The 16,787-nt window shown below is 38.1% G+C and overlaps 1 protein-coding gene across 1 annotated transcript in view; it reads right to left on the bottom strand.

The window, feature by feature from the left end:
- The window catches only part of necab2 (N-terminal EF-hand calcium binding protein 2), a 60,492-nt gene that overhangs the window by 29,404 nt on the left and 14,301 nt on the right, over positions 1-16,787 (bottom strand). Inside the window, exons 3-5 of the mRNA XM_079465378.1 lie at positions 9,492-9,600; positions 5,306-5,331; positions 4,497-4,594 (exon numbers count right to left, since the gene is read on the bottom strand). Coding sequence (XP_079321504.1) covers positions 4,497-4,594; positions 5,306-5,331; positions 9,492-9,600 — 233 coding nt within the window. The remainder of the gene's footprint in view (positions 1-4,496; positions 4,595-5,305; positions 5,332-9,491; positions 9,601-16,787) is intronic.

A 16,787-nucleotide genomic window follows, 5' to 3' on the forward strand; every position in this document is an offset into this window, starting at 1 on the left:
AAACTTGTGTAAAAAAGCTTTCATCCCACTCTGGCAAAAATCCATTCCTGTATGCATAATTACTGTTTGCCATGTGACAGCCTCATTAATATCAACCCTGGCATCAAACAAAGGCTTCGGGGAGCACTGCACAGCCAACCTGTTCAAAAGGCGACAGCTCCCAGCTCGGCATCCAAATGAATTTCCGCATTTCCATTTTAAACAGCATCTACACCTACGACAACTGCGTTTTCTTCTCACACTTCAATGCATGAGAAAACACGCATATAGCGCAACACCGCGCAAAGTGAGCTTGAGCGGAATAAAAGACAAAGAGCTGCTCAAAGAGGAACTAGACAGACTGATGTGAGGATAAAAGATAAGAAACATTGAAAGATGCAACGCTTTAAATCAAACTCCAGCGTATCATTGTTCACAGTTAAAACTGAATCTTAGCCCCAAAACAGAAAAAAACTACGGGGAGTGAATTCTCTAAGCTTTCTTTATTTTACGTCTAAAGAACAGCCTTAAAAATGTCTGGGTAAAGTCCAAGCGTCGGCACTAAGAAGTATCTAATGAGACTAGCTCATTAAAACGGTTTGTGCAGGACAGGCAAAGGAAAGATGAAACGTGTTTAATGAATTGTTGGTATTTTATTGTTTCTTCTTCCCGCAGTGGCATTCTGCTTTAGCCACTTCCAATTGCTAAATGGCCAATTAAAACAATGTTCCAGAAGTATTAAACGTATAGCCTAAAAGAATAAGAGAGTAAACATTTCGGTGAAACATTTTTTAACTTAAAGACTATTGTGATACAGTAGACACACACTAGACCATCTGCCAGCCCTTTACACATGATGGGCTATCAGTGATCTGTGATGTTTTGAAGATATCCTTGGAAATATCACATCGAACACTGACAGTATTCTGCACTTGTTTTTTTCACTTCATAACACGCAGAGGGACAAGCAGCAAGCGGGTAAAACGTCAAGATGAGACCGACAAATCAGTTGTGCGTACAGATAATACGGTCCGTTGAGTTGACGGCGGAAGACGTTTTTTAGCCTAATCTTGCCACTTTGCTCTCTTGTTCTGACAGGTTGACGCAGAAGAAGAGAAATGCTCTCCGTGCTCCTGTCTTGAGCTTGTTTGCTCGGTGCGTTTGCAGCGGAGAGAATTAGCAAAGCAGAGAAAAGAAATCGAACACGAAAGAAATACTGTGACAAACTTCCATTTCATTGAAAAGGCTTCTTTTATGTTTCTTTAAATGTTTCGACTACAATTAACTCATATCTTATCCAACAACGAAGTGATATGTCTAGCCTGTATACTGTAAAATCGAAATCTTTCATGACACGTGACAGCTTTAGATGCAAATAAATTATTCAATCTGACCGGTGTCATAACAGATGTGTGTCCCTACACATAATCACACCTCTAAAAATGCACATAAGCTCCAGTGCAAATTGATGCCTGGTGTGTGAGAACATGAATATTTCATGGGCAGAATGAAAATAACACATTTACATTAATAATTAGCAGCAGCCTTTAACCTTCTACTGAGAACAGAGGACTAGATGGTGAGTAATGGAAAGGCATAAGGGGACAGTTACACTTATAAACGCCAGCGCCTGTGGCAAAAATCGGCTATTTGAATGTTAACTCTCAGACAGGCATCAGAGTCTCTCATGATGTTGAGCCCGAGGAATGGGTTGAATCTTTAGAGAAAACGCTGTGATGGAGAGTGTGAAAAAAACAAGGATCCTTTCCCAGGGAGTGGTGACCTTGTCTGTTTCGGTGGGTGCAAGTCTGGCTATAATACAAACTCTGGAAACATTTTCAGTTCTTTCAGTGTCTTTCAAATGCAAATAATAATAGATATCTGACATTTTCAGTGCCAATATATTGTGCAGAAATGTTACATTATCAGCGCAAGAAAGGCTTTTGGTTTTGCTGCTATGCTTTATATTGGATGACAGTTGCTGTTATGCTAACACTTTGCTGCGTGATTCTGGTGTACTGTATATATCACTGGGACTCCATCCCATAAATAGTCTCCATTCTAGTTCAATGTCTGAATTTCAACAAAATCAAACCTCAGGAGTGACAAAGTCATCCAACAGCAATGTGAAGGACTGACAGCATGAGAACACACATGAAAAGTTTGTACTTTTGTGGGCTACAAATATTATTGTTGTATTGCTTTAAAAAATATTGTTAGTAAACGTGTGCACGCACACACACAATCACACATTTGTTTTAGTACCTTGAATGGGACTTGCCATAGATATAGAATTGTTTTTATACTGACCTAATGGTATTTACAATACCCTACTTCTATCAAGACCTCTAATTCTGTACATACATGCACACATACATAAATCCAGTTCAACAATGCAGTGGAATTTGCTATTGCTAAAATTGCTATTAGCTAATTTTGTGTATAATAAAAAGCAAACAAACGGCATAAATCTCTGTGACGTAATGCTATCTCTGTATACTAGGCTGGTAAAGTATCTTAAATTCCCAAAATGTACATTTCTAACTCTATTAGTTTGTATGTATCGTTGTGGTCCTTACACTCTAATATGGATATTTTCTAGGTTAATTTAGAATTTTTGGGGGGATTTGTCTATATTTTACCCAACCACGGCTTGGAACAAGTTAACAACCCAGTGTATGATGTCTGTTTTTCTTATTGAAAAGCACAAAAAAAACCTGTGCACTGCCTATAAAACATCCTCACTCTCATTTTTCATTTCTTCAATATTCTAACTCTAAACAGGAGTTCACAGTCCAATTATGCATTTGAATGATATATTACACTCTGACCTAAATTCAATATCTGAAGATGCAGAATCACAAGCAGAACGTTGCTGCCGTTGCAAGAGAACAAACTGTGTATATATATAGAAGAATCTCAGGAATGGAGGTTGCAACGATGAAGAGAATAAACTGGAAAAAGAGATAGAGGTACAACTATGCACTTACAAGTGTGTGATTTTATAAAGAATGCACATGTCGAGACATCAATGCAAATGTAATGGTACGGGGAAATGAATCAAATGGGTCTATTTCCATTCAGCAAGCTGCATTTAAATAGATGTGTCTGTCGATAAGATGGTCTTGGATCCAAGAAGCTCCACACACAAAACAAACACTGACCAGTAAACGGCCCATACATTTTTAACGGGTAAACACAGTTTGTATTGGATCAGATATTTTACAACTGCTGCCCAGCCAGCAATTTAAGAACACTAACATGCAGTTATAATAAGGACCTATTACATCAATTACATTCTCCAGCAGGCCTGTGAAATACAAGCAGGAGGAAGGAACACACAAGACAAAGAGAAGGAATAAGGAAAGCTTTGGTTCGGTTCTATAAATCAGATTAATGTACATACTCATTTACAAACAGAAGGACACTGACACAGAGTCGCTTAAATTTGTGATGGCTACAGCTCAATAATCTGCAGTGTTGTCTAACCGAGCACCAGCTTGCTAATGATGAAGACAACAAACAGAATAAGCATGCCAAGCTTTAAAATGTGAGGTTATAATTAGATACGCTGGAGAGACATCTACGTATGTGCTTTCACTGACAAAAACAAGCGTGCGCGCACACACACGCATGCACACACAAGACTGTCTAACTGCATCTATTTATGAGGAGGGATTTCTGTAGGATACTTAAATGGCTTTCTGCTTATTGACTTCAAAAAGCACAGACACATTGGGTCCAATCTCTGATTTACTACTCATCAAGCTTTGTAAATTCACTGTAATCTCGCAAAGTTTATAACAGAAAACATGTCATTGTAATGTTTTGTAATTAATGCATCTGAAGAGACCTGAATAGTAAGACGGTTATTTAAAGACAAGTTTAAAAGCTGTGTCACCAATGTTAGGAGAGAGAACCCAAGTGCATGCAACTCAAAACTTTTATTAATAAAATAAAGACCCACGATGGGGGGGAAACCATAACAGAATTACAAGAGTAATGCAAAACAAAGACTTCCCAAGAGGGGGCAAAAACAGATTTAATAGGGCCAGCAAAACAAAACACTTTTCAGGAACTAGACACGACTGGGAAATACAAGAACTAGAACTCCAGGTAAGTGTCACAGCTAAGCAAACAAGGCAACACTGGCGGGAAGCTAGACGAGGAAATGAGGGGCGGAGACAGGAGAGCACATGGCCATCATAACAAACAATGACCATGTGCTTCCACACATAACACATGAGATTGTCATGACAAGCTGTCTAAAGAGAAGAAAACCAACAAAACATTTTTTATTATTTAAACAAGATTGGTCATATCTCAGATATTTCCTGAGAAAAGATTCTCGGAAACGTATGTGTCTCAAAGTTTTTCACACGATTCTGCCAGGAACAAACATTCTGGACTATGCTTTTCATACTGAAAAAGTCTCTGAGAATGCACAATAAAAGTGTCCTCTGGGTACACTTACGTTCAACCAGTAACACAGTTTCACCCATGTTTGGTGCACTAACCTTCTTGGTGAAGTCCATGGCTTTGAGAATTGCCAGGTTGAGTGTCTCCAAAGAGGCCAGAACACCTTCATAGTCCCCCATGTGGTTGGCAAAGTAGTCTGATTAACAGAGGCCAGAGGTGAAAGAAGAACATATTAAACATCTCCCACAAACTTACAAACAATGAGACACAGAAGGCAATATGAAAAGTAAGACTGATTAGTCCTAAATAATTACTAGTCAGTGAGACTAAAACGCAGTCTTAACTTAGCGGCTAAGTTAATGCAACTGGGCTCAGACCTGGTATGAATTTTTAAAACACACTTTGGCTTATTCTCCACAGACCAGTGATAATATAATATATCCAAAACAGCACAGAAAAGCTTAACAGAAATGAGCTGGGGTTAAGCAAAATACAATAAATCAATGTAGTACATTCACATAAGTCGCCCTGTAGGATTAAGATGTAGCCATGGCAATAGCTGAAGGTAGGCTGCTACAGATATCTACCAGCGTACCTGATGGTCAATATAATGTCTATACCAACAATACGACAGAATTAATGACGTACTGAAACTAAATAGAAGATTATAAAAATGTGCACATTTTTGTTTGATTGTACACTTAGAAGAACAGTGTAATCGACCGATTCTGAAAATGACAAAAATTTGAATAACCAGCGATCATTCAGATTCATTACAGACTGTTAATGTTGAAATAAATATCCAAATATTGGCCTGATCAATATTGGTTGATCACTAAATATAAAAAATATCCATGCAAATCAAAGACATTTCCATTCTAACACATATATTAGTTGTGATACTTACCGCACAGTTCCTTGGTATCAACATTACTAACACATCACAGGAAATAGGCAGCGAGAGACAGAACAAAAGAGGCAGAAAAAGAAAACGTTAAGAAACCGAGGGAAAATCCCAGCATGCACAAATCACACATCACTCCCGCCGCACAGCATCAACGGTCATGACAAAAACGAAAAGACTACAACTACTCTAATTCACGTAGATCCTCAACATAAGAAAAGAATAAAGCATCTCTGGAATCTGAAGAACACAAGAAACTCAAGGTTACTACAGTTAAAAAGTATGGTGATATAACACTGATCTGAGTCGATGAATGGAAAGATTGAATGAAGAGAGGACTGTGATGTTCTGATGTGTAAAATAAATCAGATGACTTATGAAGGGCAGGTGTTAAATATAAATCAAACTATTTAAAGGTGTAATGTAGAGATTTTAGCGTCATCTAGCTGTGAGGTTGTCAACTGCAACCAATGACTCCACCTCTCACCCATCCTTTTCGAAGCACTATTGTGGCTGACACAGGACTACGATGATGTCATGTCTTCGATTCTTTGCCGAAGGAGATAATGTATTTACAAAACGCTCTCTGTATTCCAGTTTGTCCGTTTAGTGCCACTGTAGAAACAACATGGTGAGTTCCAAGCAAGGGGACCCACAGTGTATAGATAGAAATGGCTCATTCTAAGGTAATAAAAACATAACACTTCATTAAGTAAGATCTTTATACACCTCTGAACACAAGCTATGTATATTATATTGCATTTCTGTCATAAATAAACTAAATATTTCAGCTCAGGATTTCTGACTTCAACAGAATAAGAATGGCTGATGGTTTTGTGTAAATACTCAAATAATGTTACATTTACATAGTTGAAATGAACAAATACGACATAATTCTTATTATATACACATGCATATTTTCTGCTGGATTAAATTGGCAGGGGATTTTCATGTTTTCACAAAGAGTAAATGTTACAATAAAATATTATTTTGTGGTTTTGAATAAGATAAAAAGACAGACGTGATAGTGTCTAAGTGTTAAGAGTAAAAGATACTGTACGTTGCTTAAATCAATGAACAATTCCTGATGTCAGCTCCTGATATAACAGAGAATATAGGAGGATGAGCAAAAGGACTGGTAAATGAATCAAGAGCTTAAAATTGTTACCAGGATTCAGTTCTGTAAAGATCTCTTGCGCATTTCACCTATGAAATATTTACAATTCTTCCCCATGTGTTCAAATACAGGTGCCCTCGGCAAATGGAAGCATAAAAAACATCATGAAAAATATATACATGACATTTTCAGGTGCAGGCCATCACAAACAAACCATTCAGTGGCATTGAGTCGTGTAGGTCTCCTGGAGAGTACAATATACCCCTCACCTCACAGGACATAGTGTTTAATACTATGTGAATGTCATGAGTCTCTCTCTTTGTTAATGGTCAATCCTCTTCACACTCATTAGCAGTCTGCTAGATAAGCTTTATCAATGTGATAATATCCTGCCCAGTATGATGATGGATGAGTATTGAAGAAAAAAAGAAGTAAAAAAATAAACAATGCATGTTTAAGTTTTTAAACAAAGAAAATGTTTTTCATGTGATCTTCATCCTCTTCAGTCTCCCCTCACCCCAGTGTCTTTTCCACCCCTCCCCCTTCCCATCATGCAGTTCTCGTCTCCATCCTTTTCTCTGCATCAGTTCTTATGGACTCTGGTGGTTCATTATTTCGAGAGAATGCTGCGTTGGACCAGCAGCACGTCCAGCAGCGGACTTCTCCTCCTTTTTTACATTATTCATTCTGAAATGTGATTAAAGACAATGCACACACTGGAGCTGCTCTGCCTCCAGAGACCAGCTGTCTCTCTCTTACACACACTAACTCTGAGAGATAGTGAGTGTGAGACAGAGAGAAAATTTGCCAGCAAACAGATGTACATGAGACAGATGTAGCCTACAGTAAAGCTTACAGTACACTTCTTTACGAATGTAACACCTTTGGTCTTACACACAGAAACTTCCATAGGGCATTGTGTTTCGCCCTATATAGTCCTAACATGGTGATAAAGAAACAAATAAAAAATAGAAATTAAATGAATTACATGTAAGCCAAGAAATGATATTACTCAGTACAAACACTTAAAACTAATGACACATGATTATTCTGGTTTCATCTGATCATCTGGACTGGTACAGTTTAATATTACTCATACATTAAATATAAATATATGCCTACTCATGAGATATAAGATTATATTGACAAACGATTAAACCAAATTAGATGTTTGTCCTGTTTGAACTATCTCTTGCCTAAAGAGTAGCTATTGCTTACGGCAGGACTGCATTCATAACAGGACTGGAAATGGAAAGAACGTGGAAGTGGATTTCACCTGAAGTTTCCCCTCCAATGTTAAGGATTTCCACCTCTTGTGCATGAAAAAGCCTCTTAACGCTATGCACATTTCATACATAATTAAAGTGTCCTTTTCAGCATATATGGTTTAAAAATGTCCCCGATTAGAATCCCCAAGTGAATTTCAGCCACTTCCAGCATTTGGTTACAAATGAGCTTATGCAATATTTCAAATCAATGTCCAATACTTTACTCATGTGGTAAGTGGCCGTGTTATAAGTGGAATAATGTACAGCCAGAAAGTTTTTATCGCAAAATTAAACCCTTTAGAGTGAAGATCCTGATCACCATGTCGGGGTTTATTCAACAACTGGCTGCCGTGTACATTACACCTTAAAGGGATATTTCACCCGAAAATTTTAATTCTGTCACTATTTACGCACCCTTGTGTTGTTTCAAACCTTTATGAATATCTTTGTTTTTGTGCTTTGGTTGACACAACAAATACATTTTTACAGGTTTAGAACAATCTGAAAGTGAGTAGACAATGACAGAATCTTATTATTTTGGTGAACTGTCCCTTTAATCTAAACTTACCATATCTGTACATTTGAAATCGTAAAAACAAACATTTCTGACCCCAAACGTAAAAACTAAAATGATAAAAATGATAGAGTCAAAAGGAGCACTGCTTACAGACACAATAAAACACAACTCTACCCCAAAAGAAGCAAACATAATGGTTTTCTAAAAGACCCATTTCAATTCATTCGTTTCTTTGTTTTCACCTTTTTTGCTCATTACCCACGAATAAAGTCTGCCCCCACTAGATCTAACAGGCTTGGTCCTCTAGGCAAGATAAGAAATGACCCACCCCTCCAATCACCCACAAAAATCCCCCTCAAAGGCAATTAGCATAATCACAGTGCCTGCAAGTCATCACTTTATGGATTTGTATTAGACATTCAGAGGCAAATTCACTAAATACTTCTGTCACATTAGTGCAATTTAGTAGCCATCGAAGTGCTTCAAGAGGGAGGGATGGAGTGAGCCATTGGTTTTGCAAATTCACCGCTAGATGCCACTAAAATCTCCCCATTTTTCCTTTAGGGCATGATTTCAAAATATGCTAAAATAGTGCTGCGACAATCCCTGACAGTACAAACAGTACACATCTTTTCTACTGTATGTAAATGAGGCTTATTATAAATTCCACTTTATTCACAATCGAAAGCGCAATTACCGTCACATTATTACTGCCTGTGGAAAAGGGCAGATTTTATTTGAAAGCTGATTCTGAGTACTATTTCTACTGATCTTGGCAGCGGTAAATCATCAGATGATGATCAAATGATGGAGAACAGCGCTATAACCGGGCACATATCCAGACACTCGGTGTAATTGAGCACACTCAGGGCGTTTCAAAGAGCCGATACAGGCGTCTACACTGCAGTGAAAAAGTGATGCTGTAAAATGTGCCAGATTGTGGCAGCCTGCTGCATCATCCACAGCCTTGCACTCAAAATGGGCCCGCAACATGGGAATTTCAGTGGGGATGCAATTAATTTAGCTTAAACTGCTTAACGTACAGACTGTAATCAAACTTCATGAAAACTTAAAACTGTCTGGTAAGCGCTGGTATTTCCTCCAGGAGAATAAATGTCCCTTTTGTTGTTGCTGTGTATATTGTAAACAGTATTTGATGCAAAGCACATCTGAAACGGTCTGATAATCAAACTACGAGTCAAAGGTTTACAACAACACCACGTTGCTTTTAAACCAGGTCTGAAGTCTGGTCACTGGACATGTGTGCAGCGCTGTGTCTGTAATCACCTGGTGTTATCGGAGTCAATGGTGTGAAACAGTTTCTCCAGCTCCTCTTCATTTAGAGTCCCATCGGAGAAGAACGCCTGGAACTCATCGAGGGAAAGCTTCCCATCGTCTGCAGGAGGAAACAGATGAGATTTTAACTGCACTGGCAACGTAGGTATTGATGCAACTACATCTTAATAGACAGAACAAACACACTGTCAATACTAACAGCAATAACGGTGCTGTACTAGTGGATCCGTATTTTTGATGCCAAGTCAAAATACATACAAGTTTCATAAAAACACTGACGATTTGTAAATGTGTGCTGACTGCATATTCAGTCGGGAGAACACTTTAAAAGCAATTTTCTGTAAATAAAAGAGATTGCATCGTCTTCCTTCTCTGCGGGGAGGGTCAGGAGAAGGGAGCCTCGATGCAGGAGTCTCAGATGTACTCAGAGCCGCCAGGAATGATATATTCATCAAACTGGATTTGCCCTTCAAATAGCCTTGTGTTTATCGGACAAACCGAGGCAGATATACAATAAAAAAGTAAGTGCAGCCAATCACTGGACCCAAAGAAACGACTGAATTAGTTTCTAAAACCCAAAAGCTTTTCAAGGAAAGAAGAACCACTTGTCAATGCAGTTTGACATCCAGTACACCTCCAACACATACTGTACACACAAGCATACAGCAAATTACTCTGCAATAAAAACCAGGCCAAAAGCACCATGTTTTCACACCCTTGTGTTATTGCAGCGATTCCGCTTTCTGTACCTCCATAATGCTCTCATCATTTCTCGGTCACAATCATACGCTCCGGAGAGACACACAATACGCATAAACCGGCCTAGTTACTGGGAGGGTAAATGGGAAAGACATTTCCACAAATCAAAAGCAGATATTCGTCCCAGCTTCAATATGGAGCGAGTATATGCGTCTCTGTCTTTTCACATCTCTGCAGTATGTGAGGCTGGGGAGTGCGGGGAACCCAGCCCTTAATTAGGCAATGACCCACTTTTCTACTCGCCTCCTCCAGAAGGAGTGCTTGCTCAGGAATCACACGCTTACTTCAATAGTTTCTCATATATTTCCATAATTTTGTTCTGGTGTGATGTATGTGTAATAGAAACCAATTAACATATAGGGTGAAATGTTTAAAGGTGCACTCAGTAATTGTCAATCCAAATTGTTTCAAAGAACAAAGCCCATTTATGTCTGACTGTGAATAGTGTAATTCCTGGTTTAGGAATCGAAAGAATCGATTACAAGAATCGATTCCTAGCTGCTGTTTTTGATTCCTGCTCAATTGTTTTTTATTTGTTATCAAAAATGTACACATTTTTAATGGAATACAATTTTCTAAGCTGTCACTTTTTACCTGTATTAGTTGTTTATTGATTCTATAACAAAAATCTTATCCAAATTTGTCGATCTTGTTTTGCAGTTCCAATGTATCATTAACAACAGTTATATCTGCATTGTGTGTGCAGACAAAGCTTATGCTTTTATGCATACAGAATATTTTATGTCATTCAACAGCTCTAGACTTCATCCGTCAGTTTTTTTCTGAAGTCTGTACTGTTTTAGACAAGAAACTAATGTGATTTTGTTGACCACTGAAATCAACTAAGTGGCGGGGCTTGTGCTTACGAAGGCTCTTAAAGAGGAGTCGATTCCTTTAATGGAATCAGCTGTCGATTCTCCATGCCTTGGAATCGATTCTTTTTGGAATCGATCCCCAGCCCTAAATACAACAGCACAACTTAAAATAACTACTAAGATCACTCTGTGAGTGTGAACAATACAGCTGTGCAACTACCTCAAAATGGCTGTGCTTACTGAAACTGCAGGTGGGCTACTGTATTGCTGCTTGATGGACATAAATGGTTTACCATTCAAGATAATCTTTTCTTTCAGTAGGACTTAAGAGTACAAAGTCTCATTTGCTCATCAGAATGTCAAACAGGCAGCTCAAATGGTTTTTTTCTGTCTTGAGAAATGGACAGAGTTGTGCTCACTGGGGCTTTAGGGGTGGAAATGGACCAAGAGGTGAAGTTTCCCTAATGTGTGCATGAAGGCAGGAGTCTGCAGGGATCAGACATCGACATGGACTTTCTGCTTCCTCTGAAAGAGAAGCAATTAGCACTTTTCACACCCAATAGCCTCTGTACATCTTAGCACCTCCCTACAAACAGATGTCTTTTCCAATCTCCTATTTCTCTCAGCTCGAGAACAGCGTTTCGGGGAGAACTGGGGTACATGTTGCCATGGTAACCGTAAGAACAGGAACAGACCTTTGAGACCGGAGACATCTTAATCGTTCATAGGCATGCTTTTCTTTTTCTCTTCACTCTGTTTTTTTGTCCTTATCAATCTTTTATAAGTACAGAATTACTCACAAAAAAAGCATAGGATAATGCAATGTAAGTTGCTTTGGATAAAAGCGTCTGCCAAATGCATAAATGTAAATGTCAAAATAAAAAACTTCAGTGTAAATTCATATTTCCTTTAAATTTTAAAGAGACTGGGCTCTCGGTTTGAAATATTTATAGAACTTATTTGTCTCTGTAAGCATATTATTTAAAGTCACCATTTATGCCTTTGTACTACCTTTGTATCACTTTATGTCATATATGACTACAGTACGGTGTATTTCCATTCAAGAACTTTGGACGAGGACAATTTTTTTATTCATTTTCAGAACAAACAAAAGGCACCACACAATATAAACAGAAATCGTTTTTACATTGAGTATTGATAATGGATGTTGTCTGAGTGTTTCTCCAGAGATCTTTACATTTGCTGCATGCCTTTTGACAGATGCTTTTATCCAAAGTGACTTACAGTGCATTTAAGTATGCCTCCCTCTTACTGTTACAGCAATAAAGTCACATGATAAATGAATCTGTAAGTCACACACTCCCTCTGGCCCGTCCCATAGACAGCAGTCTGACAGTAATGATGGATGAACAGTAAAAAGTACCTTTCACCGGTCTGTCAGCATCCCTCTCTCTGTGACATTGATCAGTACAGAAAAAGGCCTACCTGCATGTCTCACTGTACGTCTGCCTGTCACGCCATCACTTCATATATCTGCCTTCAAGATTCCATGTCACGCCATGAAACATCAAGAACATTGGCAATCTCTGGGGATTCGATTGAGCCATATGTCCGAACAGTGTGATTGTGGCACGGGAAGACCTATCAGCACATGCTAAACATTTACCCAACTCATCCTCCCACCTCCATATGTCTCCAGCATAGTCTTGATTTGCTAACAGTGTAACTCAGCTGTGCACAGCGAGCCAAATTAGAAATAGTCGTGACTGAGACTGTACGAAATGTTCAAGCTGGCTGAATTCTCACCGAGCTATAGCAGAGTCTACAGGGAAGCATTTGACATAGTTTGACATAGTCTTTTTCATAGTTTTAGCTATGAAAAAGAACAAAGCAAGCTCAATTAGCTTAACAAGAGGAAAACGTGGACAATTGCGTTACAAAAAGGAACGATGGCCTGTGTTTAAGACATTGTGTACACAGTAAAAGGAACCTATAGCTATTGTCAAAACATTCCACCGTTCGGTACTTCTCGTGGTCGTGACACACTTTCACAATTTGTTTATTCAAATTTTCACTTTCTGTATGTTTTAATGTATGTTTAAACTCCTATGGGCAAAGTGAGTCAGTTTGTCTAAGACTAAGACAAACTGAAGAGAGCACTGAACCTGAAAATGATTTCATAAAAGCAAATCCTAATCCCCATCACCAATGACAGAATAAATGAATGCTTCATCTAACAAATCTGATTCAATCACAGTTCATTCAAATGAGTCATTAACCTCCGCTGCCTGAGTGGGCATTACACATGGAAATCCTATTACTGCGACCCAGTCAGCAGAAAAGTGCATTGCACAGAAGAGCAGTAGACCAAATCTTTATCTCCCGCTTTCAAGTATCACAGCTTTGCACCCGACTCAATCATCTCAGTAGACACAGAAAACAAACTTTTCATGAAAAGGTCAGCGTTTGTTTTTGTCTCGGGCCAAGGCCTACATACAGTAGCCTATATTTACTGAAAGACACAAAAAACCTTTTTAAAAATCATGAACTGAATTCTTCGGAAAACACTTTACAATAAGGTGCAATTTGTTAACAATTAGTTAATGAATTGGCTAAAATGAACTAACAATGAACAATACAAATACAACATTTATTACGGAATGCTAGTTCATTTCAGCATTTACTGATACATTATTAAAATCAAAGGTTGTCGCTTAACATTAGTTAATGCACCATGAATGAACATGGATACCTGTTGACATAAAACGTATTAACAGGGATTAATAAATACTTAAAAACTAACTTGTTCGTTGTTAGCTAATGCATTTACTAATGTTTACAAATAGCACCTTATTGTAAAGTGTTACCAAATCTTCTATGTGAAATTAGCAGTTCCTATCTTGCCGCGCAATTTCCAGAAGTCATGGCTGCACAGGTCCATGTGAAAATTAAGTCAAGGTATCAGGTTAATGCAATAAGTGCTCGCAAGGAACACTGCCAGGTTTAAAAGAGTATTCACTTTTGTTTGTGGCACTTAGAAGAAAAAAACCGAGATGTGAGTTGTCTATGAAGTACCTGTTACTTCATGTAGGTAAAATGATCTTTATCATGGCAGTTCTTGGCCAAAGAAAGCTGTACTGTGGACCAGACTTAATGTATGCTGATACACAACTTAAGAGCTTGATACAGATAGCATCATTTTCCATCACTACAGGAAAAGGTCCAGAGTGGTAACTTACCTCAGAACCTAAACTACATTTCGTTACACTGTACTTGTATATGTGTAATGACAATAAAGTTGAATCTAATTTTATCTAAAACAGTGGTGTGCAAGTATGTCTGCAAGTAGCGTAAGCAAAAGTGTGTGAGCACGTGCGTATGTGTGTGTTTGTGGTAGTGGGAACTGGGTGGGGCTTCTATTACCACTGCACCATTCAAAGCAGCTCTATCAGTCAAGGATAAAAAATGCTGCCAAGCACCTAATGTAAGTTCAGCCTGTTTTGTGGTCAATAAAGTCTAGGAATCCAATCTCTAATGTAATGCAGACTGCAGTATCATGAATATGTTGCTGAATGCTGCAGCTGGCTAATTTTAAGGGGTGAAGATTCACGATTTCGATTGCCAGAAAATGAGCCAAGGGACCATATAAAAAAATTAATTAAGTGTGACTGCATGAGCGTTGCTGTTAAAATGCATTAGTTCATATGGATCTGTTAACTTCTGAATATCAGAAAGAAAGGGTGCAATGTTTAGTCGTCCTTTTTATAGCTAGGATAATTAATTTTGCATACCATTTTTATCATATTTTGTTAAGGAATTAGCCTCAAGGGATTTTACCATACATGCGAGATGTTTAAAGGCACAATGTGAAGCAGAGAACTGTACTTTAATGCACAGCCTTACATGGTTTATTGCTTTAAAAGAATACAAATAGTAGCAATATGTCGATTCTTCTGCCAATTAATATTGTTCAATATCCTAACCGTAGACAGATTCTGGTTGCCAAGCAACAACGTAGCTTTGTGCGTTAATATAGAATCTGGAATCACAAGCTATATCTTAATGGGCTAAAATTGGGTTCGACCAATCCAAATTTTGATGTAGAACTATCTGTTTTAAACAATGATATAAATTGAACTCAACATGGTTAAAAATATCTGCATTGCACCAAGATATGTAACTGGCGATCTTCTAGAACTCATTCATTCGATCAGGAATCAAGACATTTGTACTTTAAAGTGTGCACAGACCAAACCCGGACAAAAAAATGCAGCATATGAATCAAGAGTCTCTTCATATATTCTGATGGGATTCTGTACTAAAAGCTTTGGAGAAAGTGGTTGAGTGATCATATTTATACTGTAATTATGTTCCTTCTGAGATCTTTCACATTCTGCATGATAATTAAAAAAAAAGTTGTTTATTAAGATATCGCAAAGATCTTTTTACAAAAACAGCTCTAATGTTACCCGGATTCTATGAAAAAGTATTATAGTTGCAAAATTCTCTGAAACTGAATAGTTTCTTACGACTACAGTAACTTTAACATGGAGTCATATTTTAAATGTATGTACATGTACACATTTAATTCTGTCTAGAGGAGAGAAGACGAGAAGAAAATCATTTTGGTTTATTCTAAATAGCTGTTCACACCCCCACAGTCTAAGAACTGTGGATATCATGCAGGTCTGCCTTTATTTCTGCGGGGGATTCGAAATTTGCAATTAATTTTCTCTACTTTATGCTTCAAGGGACTACAGACAAAAACCAACTGCTTTGGGTGGGATCATAAGAAGACCTCTTTGTCTTTTATTATAAAGACATTTAACATAACTGTACACTTCTGGGTCAGGCGAATTGGGGCATCAGAGGACCTGTGAAAGAGATGAAGACGGGGATGTGACCCTATATTAGGTTATTCCATTTGATTAAAGCCTTCAGGCATCTGAGGAAACAAGCTTAGGGAGATGATGAGCATGGCACCATGGCAACCTCAGGAGCCAAAGGCCTAATGGGATAGAGAGATGGTAGTTTGCAGTAACCATGGGAAACTGGCTGCTGGGGGTTGGGAGGGGGAAAGCATTGTATATTATAAACCACCCCTGCTGATTTCTGCTAAATGTGCTTCTAGAAAAGTGGGTTCAGGTGAACTGGGTCACTTGTTCACATTTTGGTAGCGGCAAATAGTCAAAATTAAGGTTAGCAGGAAAAAGCAGTAATGTAATGGTAATATGATCATCCATTCATCTCCCAACAATGAGTACAATATTCTATTCAATTCTAGTCTGTTAAACATCAGAAAATCCCTCCGAAAACAGTGACTTATATACAAAATGCAGATTCCGTCTGGCTCTGCTTATAGACAAATATTCTTTCAGTTTTTAATTTATAGGTTAATTTATAGGAGAAAGTTGCAGCACTAAATTCTGTTGTCACTGTCCTAATGCAATGCTGTGGGTTTATGAGTTGTTGCTACATTGTCAATGGTTGGGTAAAGATTTGCATACACCGCAGTAAATAGATAAAAGTGACAAAACTCTAAACTATTCTCTAAACTGCACATATTATATTAATACAACTATATGATGAGCATTTACATTTGCTGATCCGATCTGTGAGTTTTATGATCTGTTAAAGGAAAACATCAATACCCACATAAGAAATATTACAAGTCTATATGTGCACATTCAGAGTTGGCTCTCATATTAGTATGGGCGAGGAAAGGGCAGAATTTTGGATGCCAGCAATCATA

Source organism: Barbatula barbatula (genome assembly GCF_947034865.1).
Source record: "Barbatula barbatula genome assembly, chromosome: 10".
Lineage (NCBI taxonomy): Eukaryota > Metazoa > Chordata > Actinopteri > Cypriniformes > Nemacheilidae > Barbatula > Barbatula barbatula.